At 36.9% G+C, this 16,238-nt stretch overlaps 1 protein-coding gene across 2 annotated transcripts in view; it reads right to left on the reverse strand.

Annotated features, from left to right (window-relative positions):
- Positions 1-16,238, reverse strand: part of LOC106871211 (uncharacterized) — a 168,234-nt gene that overhangs the window by 69,949 nt on the left and 82,047 nt on the right. For both annotated transcript variants that reach the window (XM_014917558.2, XM_014917557.2), the window contains exon 5: positions 11,594-11,683. In XM_014917558.2, the coding sequence (XP_014773044.1) occupies positions 11,594-11,683 (90 nt within the window). The remainder of the gene's footprint in view (positions 1-11,593; positions 11,684-16,238) is intronic.

Consider the following 16,238-nt stretch of genomic DNA (forward strand, 5'->3'; position numbering starts at 1 on the left):
GGCACTAGACATGCTATAAAATATTGTCTGTATTTGTTTTCACCACATGGAACTATCAGTAGCTCATAAAAATATATACTGTCTTTATTAAATAATATGTGTGTGTACATATGTTTATGCATGTATGTATGTCATTATTCAGTTTATTTCAAGATTTCTTGCCAATAGAGAAAGAACTGGTTTCTAACCTAGATCTGGTTTAGTTTAGGTGTATCCCTCAGTGTAGATGTGTCTCCTCAAGTGATTTCAAAAAGTATCTTGTTAAAATAAACTCCGTTTCATAAGATTTCTTCCTGGCCTTTGTATATACAAATGGCAAATTAAGGTATACAGCTTCATACTTATAGAAGATCCATAACAAATATCAGATACAAAAAGAAACAAATACACAATACAACAAAAAAAGTATGAAGTCGTATACCTTAATTTGACATTTATATATACAAAGACCAGGAAGAAATCTTGTGAAACAGAGTTTATTTTAACAAGATACCTCTTGAAATCACCTGAGGAGACACATCTACACTGAGGGATACACCTAAAGCAGATTTTAAATATCTCATCTGCAACAGATCAATGTTAGATTGGTCACAACACTTGTAGCGATCAATAAACATTTTCATACCTTCCATCTTCCGTCTCTCTCATTAATCAAATATATACGTGTGTGTGCGTGTGTGTGTGTGTGTGTGTGTGTGTAAACATACAGTTTATATTCATTTAAAAGAAGAAAAGAAAATGAAGATTAGGAAGTTAATAATTGTTTATTATTAACAGTAAACTGGTTATCATGGTTGTAAGTGAAGATGACCAATTTGCTGTTAATAACAAACAATTACTAACTTCCTAATCTGCATCTTCTTTCCTTCTTTAAAATGAATATAAACTATATATTTTTATATATATATACACCTATTATTTTAAGGAAATTCATTCCCCCAAAATACTAGGTATTGAACCAGTATTTCCTTGGATGAAACCATCCCTTCATGAGGTTTACACATCCTCTAATTTATATATCTATTCTTTACTCTCTTTTACTCTTTTACTTGTTTCAGTCATTTGACTGTGGCCATGCTGGAACACTGCCTTTAGTCGAGCAAATCGACCCCAGGACTTATTCTTTGTAAGCTTAGTACTTATTCTATCGGTCTCTTTTGCTGAACTGCTAAGTTACGGGGACGTAAACACACCAGCATCGGTTGTCAAGCGATGTTGGGGGAACAAACACAGACACACACACATATAATATATATACATATATATGACGGGCTTCTTTCAGTTTCCGTCTACCAAATCCACTCACAAGGCTTTGGTCAGCCCGAGGCTATAGAAGACACTTGCCCAAGGTGCCACGCAGTGGGACTGAACCCAGAACCATGTGCTCCGTAAGCAAGCTGCTTACCACACAGCCACTCCTACGCCTATATATATATATATATATATAGACAGAGAGAGAAAGAGAATACACAAGATGTTATCCTCAACTGACTTAATGGAGCAGGTATGTACTAAGGTATGTGCTCAGTTTGGTTTATCACTGGAACTCCGGCTTGAACTGTAACTGAAAAATGTGCTAGAACTGCCCATCAAAGGTGGATATAGATTAAAATAGAAAATGAAAAAAGCAAAACATTTGCCATCACTCGAAAAACATTTTATATAGCGGATATAAACATTGTGCAGAGTAGTAATGATAAAAGGATAGAGACTCTTATACCAGTTTCTAGAATAGCCAAGCATGTGGATCATGATATTGAGTAAGGAATACATAAGCTAGGTTTTTCATCAATGGAGAGAGATAGAAGTCAGAAAATATAGAAATGAAGAATATCGTCAATCAAGAATATTAGTACTTTCCAGTTTGCCAAGAAATGAAGGAAGTATCAGAATTGAAAGTATACGCGTTTGGTAGTTCCATGATCAAAGAATTAATAAAGTTATAGGTAAAAGATAAAATCCATTAGCAGTTCCATAGGGGAAAATTCAATGATAATCCAAGGCAAATGATAATGGAACTGGTAACTTCCAATATTCCTTGCCATGGATTATCATCAAGCATTCTCATCTGAAACTACTAATGGACCTTACCTGTAACATTATTATCTCTTTGATCATGGAACTACCAAACGCATATACTTTTCATTCTGATCCTTCCTTCATTTCTCGATAAACTAGAAAGTACTAATATCCTCGATTGGAGATCATCATCATCATGTAATGTCTGTTTTCCATGCTGGCATTCATTGGACGGTTTGACAGGAGCTGGTCAGCTAAAGAGCTGCCTGTGTTCCACGTCTATTTTGTCAAGGTTTCTATGGCTGGATGCCCTTCCTAACACCAAGGACTTAACACAGTATACTGGGTGCTTTTACACAGCACAAGTATGGGTGCTTTCTATGTGGCACAGCATCCATGAGCCTGCAAGATTAGGATCACTCAGCTGAAGAGGGGGTGCAGGGGACATGCCTATATGCAAGGGCAACCACGATTTTACTTAGCTTGATATGTCTTCTCAAGCACAGCAGACCACCAGGAGTCATGGTCCCTTGTCATCCCCTCTGTAAGGCCCAACATTTAAAGATCCTCTCTCACAATTTCGTCCCATATCTTCCTTGGTCTACCACATGTTCTCTCCACAAGTGGAAATCAGCAGTTCTTGATGCATCTGTTTTCATTCATGCACATTACATGTCCATACCAGTAAGTCATCTCTTTTGCACACTGCATCTGATGCGTCATATCACTTACACTCTCATGTCTATGCACACTGACATTACCCATGCAGCAGAGCATTCTGGCTTCATTTCTTTCAGTATGCTCTGCTGGATGGGTAATATCTTCACTTCTATATTTTATGACTACGCATGTGTTAGTAGCCTAGTTACCCTTAATGAAGAGCCCTATTTCAAAACCAGTTTGGTTCTCTGTGGACATCTAGGAATAAGCTGAAGTACAGAAATATTATTCTTCTGGGTTTATTTTACAAGACATTTGCTGTGAAATTGTTTGTTGTAACAAATTTTGTGGCATCTTAGTAGGGTCAATAAAAAACACACACACTGGTACTATTTCATTTTTATTTCTTATTATTAAACTCATAAACAAATTTAATGAATAAACTAATTGATTTATTGATTAATAACTTGATCAATCAAACAGCTTGTTTGTTAGAGCCTTTCAATCACTATTTCCAACTTCATCAATGACAGTCCCTTATTGCTCCACTTCTGTTCCATTGTCATCTCCAAGAAGGACAGGTTATTCATGAGGTTAATCAATGGAAATGATAGGACACTGACAAAATAGCTGGCTGACTGAATGATTAATCAAGCAATCAATTAGTTAATTAGTTGACAAACAAAAATGATTTTAAATTTTAGCACAAGGCCATCAACTTTAGAAGAGGAAGTAAATCAATGACATCAGCCCCAGTGCTCAACTGGTGCTTATTTTATTAACCCCAAAAGGGAGAAAGGTAAAGTTGACTTCAGGGTAATATGAACTCGAAAAAAATGCCACTAAGCATTTTTGTCTGGTTGGGTAATGATTCTGTATACTAGCTGCCTTAGTTGAGAAATAATAATAAAAAGTGAATTAGAACCAGTATAAAAATAAATATCTAAAAAAATGTTTATCTATGAAGATGAGGTAGACATCTGGATAAAATTATAATCTTTCTGCTAAAACATTTCTGTTGTACTCTTAAGCAAACGAGTTTATTACGACACAATGCAAGGAAACTAATACAGAATTCTACTGACAATGAACCATACAGCGACACAGTGACTGATGTTAGGAAGGATATGTAATGATAAAATATTTCTTTAGCAATTTATTCACACTTTGAATATAAATGTCAACTGTGGACAAAAGCAGAAAAAACATGAAGGAAGCAGATTCAACAGAAGAGCTGATTTGCCAAGTGATCATTCTAAACAAGTCTAAAAATAATGTATTTTCAAATAACAGAAAATAAAATGCACTAATAGTATTACATGAATAAATTCGATACATTGTCTGCATCAGAATGTTGGAGAATGTAGATCCATCAGAATATGATATATTTTCTATAATTTTCCTACAATAAATGTATTAATAGTCTAACGCTCTGGTACAGTAAATGTTTGTAAGGTGGAGAGACCACATCATTCAAACTATTGGGAATCTATTTCTGTCCTGTTTCTTACCAAAATAAGTTTTTCCCCTTAAGGGAATTTGTTCACAGTTAGTAATTCACTCAGTTAAAGAAAAAATACCTTCAATAATAAGATATTTGCCAGAAAGAGGCTGACATCAATTTTCTTCTCGACATTAGCTAAAGTACAACATATAACCCCATGTCTAAGAAAGGATCCAAGATTATTATTATTACTATTTCTAGATTCTATTATTTACTGAACATTTTCACTGTATAACTGAAAGTGTGTGGATGGGTGGGTATGTAAGATTTTTTTTTATCATATTGATAGATTTCTATGTATATCATCAATACCAAAAGTTCACATCTATCATATCAATAGTGTTTCAGCTCTTTAAATTCTGAGTTCAAATCCAATTGAAGCCAACTCTGCCTTTCATCATAGGACTGATAGAATAAAGTACCAGTCAAGTACTGGGGTTAAATTATTTGTCTAATTCCTCCTCCCTTCAAACCCCACTACCTAGCAAATTCTCATCCCTGACTATAACAAAAGCTATTATTGATGGTGGATTGGTAGAACTGTTAAAGCATTGGACAAAATACTTTGTGATATTTGTTCCAAATTCTTTTGTTCGGTGTCCAAAACCTGCTGAGTTCAACTTTGCCTTTTATTCTTTCAGGCCCTATAAAACAAGAACCAGTCAAATACTGGGGTTGACATAATTGACCAAATATTTCCCACTAAAATTCCAGGCCTTGTGCTTCAATTGGCAAGCAGGCAGAAATTCTAAGAGCGTCAGACTAAATGCCTAGCAGTATTTCTTCTGACTCGCTACATTCTAGAGCCAAATCTCACCAAGGTCTGCATTGCCTTTCATCCTTTATGGCTCCAATAAGTACCACGAGCACAGCAAAGTAAAGGAGCACCAGGGTTGATGTGATATTGATGTAATCAGCTAAAATCCCTCCAGAATTTGAAATCATGACACTGGTAAGTGGCAGAATCATTATGGTGGCACTCCGTCGCTTACGACGTCAAGGGTTCCAGTTGATCCGATCAACGGAACAGCCTGCTCGTGAAATTAACGTGCAAGCGGCTGAGCACTCCACAGACACATGTACCCTTAACATAGTTCTCGGGGAGATTCAGCGTGACACAGTGTAACAAGGCTGACCCTTTGAAATACAGGCACAACAGAAACAGGAAGTAAGAGTGAGAGAATGTTGTGGTGAAAGAGTACAACAGGGTTCGCCACCATCCCCTGCCAGAGCCTCGTGGAGCTTTAAGTGTTTTTCGCTCAATAAACACTCACAACGCCTGGTCTGGGAATCGAAACCGCGATCCTATGACCGCGAGTCCGCTGCCCTAACCACTGGGCCATTGCGCCTCCACGGTAGAATCATTAGCACACCCGACAAACTGCTAAGTGGCATTTTGTCTATCTTTACGTCCTGAGTTCAAATGTTTCGGAGGTCAACTTTGCCTTTTATCCTTTCAGAGTCAATGAAACAAATACCAGTTGAGCACTGGGGTCGATGTAATCAACTGGCCCCCTCCCACAAAATTTCAGGCTTTGCACCTATTGTAGAAAGAATCGGTGGTTTGACTCAGGTTCATTCTTATTCCTGATAGAATTTATGTGGGTTAGGTTTAGATCTTTTAGTCATTCAGCCTTTATATTGTGCTCTTCTCTTCCTTTACTCCAAATGTTTCTCCAAAACATTTCACACTCCTGTTCATTCAGGACTAACACTACTCCCGCTAACCCTCCATTAATTTCCTGCCGGAGTTCCTTTTGGTCTATCTTGAAGAGATTCGTTTGCTGGAATTGTTTAATTTGCTACTCATACCTGGATACCTTTGCTTTCTTTGCAATCCTGTTGTTCCAGTTCTTCAAATACACTCAAAAGTCGCTTCCTTGATACAAGCAAGAGTCTCTCTTCAGTCTATCATACTTCTGCTCATTCCTAAGTTTGTCTTTGATGTTTTCTGTCTAGCACTGAAATGTCTTTCACAAGTGTTTCAACAGTTTGCAGCATTCATCTTTTCCACCACAGCTCAGTGTGTTTTTTCTTTGGTATTTGTGGTCAATTTCTTTGTGGTCATGTCCACATTCTCTGCTACTAAGATACTTGCCATTCTGAGCAAATTATTGTTCTCAGTAATGTTGGTTGTATGGATGTACTTCAGGAAAACTTCATTTACTTTCAATCCTTCTTGGTTTAGGTTCCACTTATCAAACTTCCTTAGATTACAGATGCAGTCATTGGCCTCTTCTCTAAGTTTTAGTATTATCTTGTTGCACAGTGTTTCCTCTACTACTACTACTACTACTACTACTACTACTACTACTACTACTACTACTACTACTACTTCTATTCGTTGGTTGATGGCCAAATGAAAAAGGGTAGTTTGCCAACAGTAGAGGGACTTTCAGAATGTCTGAAAGTGTCCCATTCATCTGAACATTGTTTTTAGCCATGTATATCTTTTCATAATGTGGTTATTTGAATTATTTATTCGTCTTTCACATTGATCACCTCCCTCTGGTAGCAGAAGATGTTAACCATAATGTTAGCAACAATCTCAATATTGAATATGTCCACTTAGTTTTGGCAAATACAGACTTTACAAAATAAAACATGACAATTGGACAGTTTTCAGACAGAACATTTAAAGTACAGGAAACAAAACAAAAAGGTAGCAAGGACATCAACTAAAATGACAATAACAAGAGCATCAACAACAGCAGCAGCAGCAGCTCAACGTTTGCTAGTATTGGAGATCAAAAGGAATTGATGGACATGGCTGAATGTAGGAAAGATATATCAAGAAGTAAAGTGCATTATCCAAAGAAGAGCAAGGGGAAACAAATGACATAATTTTAATTTACAAGTAAAAAAAGGAGAGGATTTCTGTATGCTTTTAAAAGAGGACCGAAATAAATCTCTCACTAATGTGTGCTCCCTTGAGCAGAACAAGGCATATAGACATTTGTACTTGTTATTTAAAACTGAAAATGATGAGAGAAGGCAGGCAGAGGTTGTGTGATAATGGTGCCACAGTACGTAGGCAGGAGATAGACAAGGATCATAGCCAGAGATATTGGTGCAGACATGGAGCCTTGCTTTATTTTCGTGTGACAGTATAGGCAGGTGGTGAGCATCGACAGAATAACACAAGTGTGATTTGCATCAATACTTGTATACTGATGTCTACCTTCCCTTGCAAAGACTAAAAGACTATTCTGGAGATGTACCCTATTGTGGGAGTGGAGAGATGATCAGACTAGAGGTGCACGGAAGTAGGTAAGCTCAGATACAGTAAAGACCACTTGACAAGAAAGAATGAGAAGCAAAAAAGAGGTAACAAACAACAGGCAACAACAGATGCGCTGATGACAGATGCCTTTTAAATGCAAGGGAAAAGGAGACTATGACTGCTGCTACTACTGCTACTACTACTACTAATACTACTATTACTTCAACAGCACTGCTAAGCATAACTCTAAGAATGGTTAGATTGGAACAGAAATGCTTCAGCCTCATCAACATCAGAGACTAACAAAATAGAACAACAAGAAACACAACGGTCTCATCCCCTTGCAGCACAGAGCCAACCAGAGGCCCCAAACAGCTGTTCCAACATGTCACCTTGCGGCAATGAGATAGATGCAGGAAAAACTGAGGAATCATTAAGGAGATTAAATAAAAGGAGGAATCCACCATCCACCAAAAACAGAACAATCAATGATCAATGACAAGTAAGAAACTGAAAGTCGTTCATTAGGAGACATCTTGTCCCCTGGAGAATCTTAAATTCATGATTTTTTTTCAAAAGAATACGAGGTGTATGGAAATGCTAAAAATATACACCTTCCACTATCACATCCATACATGGCTTTCTACTATGGACTCATCCTTTCACCTGATGATACAATGCTGTAGAGACATGCAACTTCAATGGCCATGTTTTCAAGGGAGTGTTTCTCAAGGAGCTGCTTTTGAAGTCACATGCAGTAGCATGCCTCATGTAAGCAGACTGCACTTTGACACTTGGTAGTCAAAAGATATTGCTGAAAGGATCAATGTTTAGACTCCGCCCCATTGCTGGCCAATACCTTGTGGGTTTTCACATCAAAGGCTCAGTTCTCGTCAAGCATCCAATCAAGTATCCCAAATATCCATCAACAATATATTCTGTGTAGTGTTCCGAGGTTCATATTCTTTAGTGACATGTTCCTTATTACAGGTGCCATTGTAAAATATCTTTCTGTCCATCCTTAAGTATCTGTAACATACCTCATCAGATACAGAGAAAATAGTTCATTCATTGATGAAGATGCTACTAGTCTGGTTTACAGTTTTCCCTTCTTTCACAACCATATGAGAACATTTATCTGGACCAAACTCCAGCTCTTTGAGAATGTTGTAACCAGGTCAAGGCTCTTTTTCACTTCATGCATATGAGGTGAAGCTTACAGCTTCAAGTCACCCACAAAAAGACAGTGAATAATTTTGGTATCCCCACCCCACATCACTCTTGCAAACCAATGAAATACCCTTCAGAGGTCCTCAAAATAAATGACAAGGAAACTATGAACAGCATCACAGAAACTTCCTGGAATGTGAGAAATGTTCTTCGAAAGAAAATTGAGTTTTGAAAGTATAGTAGGATGAGAAGGAATCGAAGAGAATTCTAGATGAGTTTTGCAAAATATTTCATGGTATGAATTCTTTCAGCATCAGTAATCAAACCACTTTTATTTCTAAATTAAAGAAGTGTGTTCTTATATACATATATCAAGCAAACTTACATTTAGATGCATTTTATATGCAAAAAAACTGATTGGTTTTATAAGGAACAAATGGTGTGTGTTTGTGTGTGAATGCATAAATATGATAGAATATATACTTTGTAAGATTGTACAATATATTTCCTTTTTTATATATATAAAATGGTAAAAAGGAATCAGGAAAGGAAGAATGTACCCAAAGAAACAGATAATTACATGGAAAACTTGATAATTTAAAAACATTTCCATTGTTGAATACTTCCAGAGAAAAGCAATCCTTTATAAATAATTGATGCTAGAAACTTAATATTAAAAGAATCTTCATTAAAAAAAAGAACACCAGACAGTTCTTTTGTAACTGGAGCCATGCAAGATCCTTGGTGGCTTGACTTGCCAAAATTATGCAGAATCTTCAACATTCTATAGAAAATGAGAGTAAAGTATCAAAAGGAATTGTGGATGTTCCCATGAGGATGATTGAAGTTCAAGAGAGAATAGTGTCTCAGTTTTCATGTAAGGAACTAAGTTCCAAATATGATTCTTTAGTCTCTACAAAGTTCACTGATACGTGAAAATGATACAGCTAGCTGTCACTTGCAAGCAAATATGGCTTGGAAACATGTACCATGACTTCACTTACTGTTTTATGTAGCCATGAACAAACCTAGTTACCTTTTTAGCTCACTCACCCTTGACCCAGCAAAACATCCAGAATGTGACAACTGGAGGGAAAGAGGGTTTCCCCAGCATGCAGCTGGTACACATTACAACTGAGTAGATAGGGGCAATGTGAAATGAAATGAAACGCCTAACTCAAGGATATAGTACGCTGTCCAAGTCAGGAATTGAACTTGTGACATTATGATCATGAGCAGAACATTCTAATTACTGGTGAAGGCAAATAGAGTGGTTGCCAAAAACCAGACTGTCTTGATATAAAACAAAGCATCTCTGAAGGGTGGAGGTGAATTAGCCACATGCAGAAACATTGATCAGTGATTGCAGTCCTGCAACTAATCTTTTAAAAGCATTTTAAAAGTCAATAAAGAAGTTTCAGTTAATACTTTCTAAGAGGATGCATGGAAGCATAAACTGAAATGAAATGCTGTTCAAAAGTAGAGAGTGAGATGGACTTGTGAAGCATCCTATAAGGATAAACAGCAATCATATCAAGACTACTTTTCTAGATTTTGCCATCAAGCATGAAGATTATTTGTCTTAATCTCTGCTATTGTTAATGATAGTTGTTTCTAACTTAAGCTCAAGACCAGTGCTTTTGATGGGAGAGGGTTAGCTAATATCCTCATCTCAGTAGTTGATGGGTACTTTGCTTTATCAGCCCCCTGAGGAATGAAAGACAGATTTGAACTTGGTGGAATTTGAACTCAGAAAAGAAAACAAACAGAACAAACACTGCAAGGCATTTTTCCCAACAATTAATGGTCTCACCAATTTATTGCTTTAATTTAATAACCCTTTCTACAGAAGGCACAAGGCCTGAAATTTGTGGGGAAGGGACTAGTCAATTACATTGACCCCAGTGTTTCACTGGTGCTTAATTTATTGACCCCAATGTTTCACTGGCATTTAATTTTTCGACCCTGAAAGGCAAAGTCAACGATGGTGCAATTTGAACTCAGAACGTGAAGATGGACAAAATGCTGCCAAGCATTCTGCCTGCTGTGCTAACAATTCTGCCAGCTCACTACTTCATTGTTTTAACTCAATAATAATTATTATTAGCAACAGAAGCAGTATTACTACCAAAATCTTTATATCCAACTTGACATAGATGCCTTACTAGAACACTGAAGAGTGCACTGTTAACCTTGAGAGATTCTCTCATAATGTTTATAGTAAAAAAAGCTCACATTTTTGCCATAATGGATCGGGTCTTCCACGGATAGAAATTATCAGTTGAGCATATTCATTTGTTTCCTCTGCAACAGTTTCAAAAGAACTTTTCGGTAAAAATAAAAATAAATAGTCCAATGGTTGACCATCGGGAGGTAGACTGTGTTGTGGACTAGTCTTTTCTGTGAAATTAGGAATTCTGGTTGATGTAGTAATCTTCATTTATGTTGCCGTAATGTTTTCAATATCATTTTCATCACTTTCATTTCTATCACTTTCATTATCAAAATCTTCCTCATCTGACGAAGATTCATAAATATCAATATCAGATTCATCCAAAGACGAATCATTGCTGTTTCCATTTATATTTTGTACAGCATCAAGAGTAAAACCTTCAAAGTCAGAATTGCTACTTGTTGATGCCATATCGTTAAAAACTAAGATATACATCTCTTTTCAAAAGTTGAAAAATATCAAGAAGTCTCAAAAATTTCATAATATTTTTACTTGATTAAAGGCAGGGAATGCTTTAAACCGCATTATCTCAAAGCTACAAGAATTCAATAATGTGATTTGTTTATTTTTTTAGCAATTTTGTTGGGGAATCAGATAGGGCTAGATTTGGCCGGTTCAAAGAAACAAAGGGAAATTATTCTTGGCTGGTTTTGACCAGTTTGAGCACTAAAAGATTAAAGAAGAATGAACAGCTTCAGAAATCAAAGAAGAATAAAATGAAACTCAGACCAACATGTATCGGAATATCAATGTCTAATAAAAATAATGAAAATTAAATACTAACATCTCATCACTGTATTTGTCTTCATTGACTTCAAGTTTTTTATGAAGTGAATCTTCGTGATCAGCAAGAAGTTTGGATGTTTTCTTCAGGCTGAAATAAAATTAGAGAAAACCTGAAAGTTTCATAAAATAAAACTTGTATGAGCAGACCCATTCATTTGTTTTATGCCCATTTTTTTTAATGCTAGCATAGGTTGAATGTAAACTTATTTGAGGCAAATATTTTCATTACTGGATGTTCTTTCTGTCATCAGCTCTTTGCTGTTTTACAAGTAAAGAATTATTCATTTCACTACTTCAAGAGCACAGAGCTAAAGATCATACTGTTCAAGTGGAAAATAAATACAACACAATTTGGTGCTCAGATGAGCACAGGCAAGAAACAGAAATGACAACTTTCATGAATACACATATACACGGGTTGAACAAAATAATGGAAACGCCTAGCATCATGGCATCATAATTTTGAAATATCTATAAAACTGTCAAAAGTTTGTTTATCTTTATGCTTTTTGATTTATTATTAGTGTTGCTTAATATGTTTTGCTAAAATTGCTGTTTCTTTTCAGGTATCATCAGAAAAAGGTCATTAAAATGACAGATCTATTGGACTTTCAAAGAAGTCAAATTGTTGGTGCTCATATGGCAGGTAATGAAAACAGCCGAAATGTTTGGTGTATCAAGAAGCACTGTCTCGAAAGTAATGACAGCCTTTGAGAAAGAAGGAAAAACCTTCTCGTCAAAACAAAACTCCGGACGAAAACCAAAACTTTCAGATAGGGACCGTCGGACTCTTATGCAAATTGTTAGAAAGGATCACAAAAGTACAGCTCCCAAAATAACTGCAGAACTTAATGACCTCAAACACCCAGTTTCCACAAAAACTGTTTTGCCAGGAGGTGCACAAAGCCGGGAGTTCCAATAGTATTTAAAATTGGTCATTCACACAAGGTACAGGAAACTTATATGTATACCATTCTGCTTAAATAATGGAACTGCAGATACAATATCACGTCTGTTTTCATTCCTCCACTTCACTCTCTATTTCATATCCTCTCTAGAATAACTATTGCTTAATCATTTCCTCACAACGTCTCCGATGAAGGGATATATAAAATATCCTGGAAACAGCTGCAAGACCTTCTCATTATAAATGTTCTGAAATCTTTCACAGCCTTGGATTTTTATCTCATTCTGTTAATTTCTTATATATATGCGTGCTAATATATGACCTACATTGGACTCCTCATTCGCATAATCACCAAACCTGGAGCTTAACTATAGTCTGTCCATAGCACTAGCTCAGCATTACCTCTCATAACCTCAATATATATATATATATGAATATATATAATACATAAATATACAATAGGTCTCCATGCAGTTTGCATCTAATAATTCTGCTCCCAAGGGTTTGGTCAGCTCAAAGCTATAATACAAAATATTTGTTCCAAGTTCCAGAGAGCAAGACTGAAATTAAGACCACGTAATTGCAAAGCTTATTTTTGTTAACTACACAGCCATGCAAATTTAATTCCCCTAACAAATTATTCAAATGAATCATATCAAAAATAAAAGAGCAATAAGTTACCTCTTTTTACCAAATCAATATTGTTTCCATAAATCTTTTAAAGTATTCACTTTAGAACAATTTGTAATCCTTTTAACTTTGTTCTTTATGCAAACTTGATGTGAAAATCAGTGTTATTATAAGCAATAAAAAAGGAAAGTAATTTTATGTGCTGATAAATGTCTTATTCTAATCAAATGTACAGACTTTTATTGGCTTATATTGTTTTGTTGGCCATTATGATATTGGCTTCAAAATTTGGCTCAAGGCCAGCAAGTTCAGAGGAGAAAGTAAGTCAATTATATCAACCCCAGTGCTTAACTGGTATTTATTTTAGTGACCTCAAAAGGATCAAAGACAAAGTCAACCTTGGTGGAATTTGAACTCAGAATGTAAAGACAGACAAAACGCAGCTAAGCATTTTTCCTGGTGTACTAACAATTCTGCCAGCTCACCATGTTAATATTGGTTTCAAATTTGGCACAAAGCTAGCAATTTTTAAGAAGTGGGGTTAAGTTGATTACATCGACCCCTCTGTTAAACTAGTACTTATTTTATTGATTCTGAAAGGATGAAAGACAAAGTCGACATCAGAGGAAATTTGATTCAGAATGTAAAGATGGACAAATGGCTGCCAAGCATTTTTTTTTTGGCATGCTAACAATTCTGCCAGTTTTCCATTATAATATTAACTGTTAAAAAGAAGGTCTTTTAAGTTATTCCTGGAATAAATCATTCTTGAACAAATGTCTTTTACAATGAGCCTTGGGCTCATAAAGACCCCTACACTTATTTCCAACCCCAACCCCACCACCAATGTTCCTTGAGAGCATGTCCTGATGATGCTTCACTACCATCTTCCTCATTATCATTCTCTGTTTTACTCTGACTCATCTGCTCTCTTTATCCCAGTCTCTACCTTACTCTCCTTTCCTTTCCAACTGGGGTATCCATGTATCTGGAGCACTCTGTCGGTTACGACAACAAGGGTCCCAGCTGATACAGTCAACCAGAACAGCTTGCTCATGAGATTAACGTGCAAGTGGCCGAGCACTCCACAGACACGCGTACCTCTTTACATATTTCTCAGGGAGATTCAGCATGACACAAAGTGTGACAAGGCTGGCCCCTTGAAATACAAGTGCTACTCATTTTTCCCCGCTGAGCGGACTGGAGCACCATGAAATAAAGTGTCTTGCTCAAGGACACAACGCACTGCCAGGAATCGAACTCGCAACCCAGCGAGCACGTGTCGAATACCCTAACCACTAAGCCACGCGCCTTCACTGTAGCTACTCTACAGCAAAACACCCATCTCTCTCACTCTATATCGTTAATCTCTCAACTGGCACAAAGTCACCCCAGCCTCCCTACTACTCCCCACTTCCAGTTAAGGGGGGTTTTTCTTGCAAGGTACTTGGTGACCCTATCAGTAATAGTGCAACATAAAAAAAAACACCCTGTACACTCCGTGAACTGGTGGCATTAGAAAGGTGTCCAGCCATAGAAACCCTGCCAAAACAGACTCTTTACTCTTTTACTCTTTTACTTGTTTCAGTCATTTGACTGCGGCCATGCTGGAGCACCGCCTTTAGTCGAGCAAATCGACCCCAGGACTTATTCTTTGTAAGCCTAGTACTTATTCTATCGGTCTCTTTTTGCCGAACCGCTAAGTTACGGGGATGTAAACACACCAGCATCGGTTGTCAAGCGATGTGGGTGGGGGACAAACACAGTCACACAAACACACATACATATACATATATACGACAGGCTTCTTTCAGTTTCCGTCTACCAAATCCACTCACAAGGCATTGGTCGGCCCGAGGCTATAGTAGAAGACACCTGCCCAAGGTGCCATGCAGTGGGACTGAACCCGGAACCATGTGGCTGGTAAGCTAGCTACTTACCACACAGCTACTCCTGCGCCTACAATGGGGCTTGGTGTGACTCTCAGCCTTGCTATTCTTTGTCAAACTGTCCAACCCATGGCAGCATGGCAAATAGACATAAAAACCAACAATGACAACAGCTGCCGCCGCCTCTTGGTGCTGTTACATGCTGCAAATCAGTTCTCCCAACCTCTTTTTATTGGCCAGTGAAGATAAAATGTGCCTACTGCTGTATATGAAATGTAGAGAATTCCCAAAAATATCCCACTATATAAAAAAGGGTTAACATGGTTCCCCTGTCCCAAGTGCACATGCAAGGAACTGAATATACTCAGTTCTTACACAGCATGGATGAATATAAAACATGTCGTTTGATGCCACTGAGACAATTAGACCTTCTACTGATACTAAATTTTATTGCTCACCAACTAAACATTTATATGGAACACAAAAAATTCTGTATGCAACATCACAAGCTCAATGAAGCCCACAGACTATAGTTTGCTAATCCTGAATATTAGCTGAACATTCTTTGCATCATGTCTGTGATAAAAAAAGAAAAATCAAATCATCTTTCATTGGCTCAGTGCATAAAGCTGTGAAATACCTTACTATCACCATGGGTGATAGCAAGGTTTTCAACTGTAAACAGCAAGAACCAAAAGAAATTTAATGTTTTATTATCTCACAGTGCTGATTGCGAACCTTCAAGCATGGCTCTGATTCAACCAGTTCTATCAGCATTAAGTCAAATCAAAGAAAGAAGATAGTGAAGATACTCATTATTAATTGATTACTCTGGAGAAGGAATATAATTTATTAAGCCATTGAAAAGGAACTGAAGCAATGGATTAGATTCTATTAAGTTACCAATGCAATACAGTTATTTGCACGGCACTGGATTGGACAAAGCGCATTAACTGTCAAATAGATATGGACATCACTGTATTCTATTGAAGTTGCTAATAATAAACGCATTCAACTGATAAATACTAGTTCCAACAAGAAGATATCAGGATTTGTAATGGGAAAAGAAGAATCGATTCAAAATTTGCATAAGGTACATCATATTCCTCGTATGAGAGACTACAACAGATATGAAAGAAGCATGATATATATCACAAATAGATAGAGGAGAGAGATAGAGAGAGAGAGATAGAGAGAGAGAGAGAGAGAGAGAGAGA

The sequence above is a fragment of the Octopus bimaculoides genome, chromosome 12 (assembly GCF_001194135.2).
Source record: "Octopus bimaculoides isolate UCB-OBI-ISO-001 chromosome 12, ASM119413v2, whole genome shotgun sequence".
Lineage (NCBI taxonomy): Eukaryota > Metazoa > Mollusca > Cephalopoda > Octopoda > Octopodidae > Octopus > Octopus bimaculoides.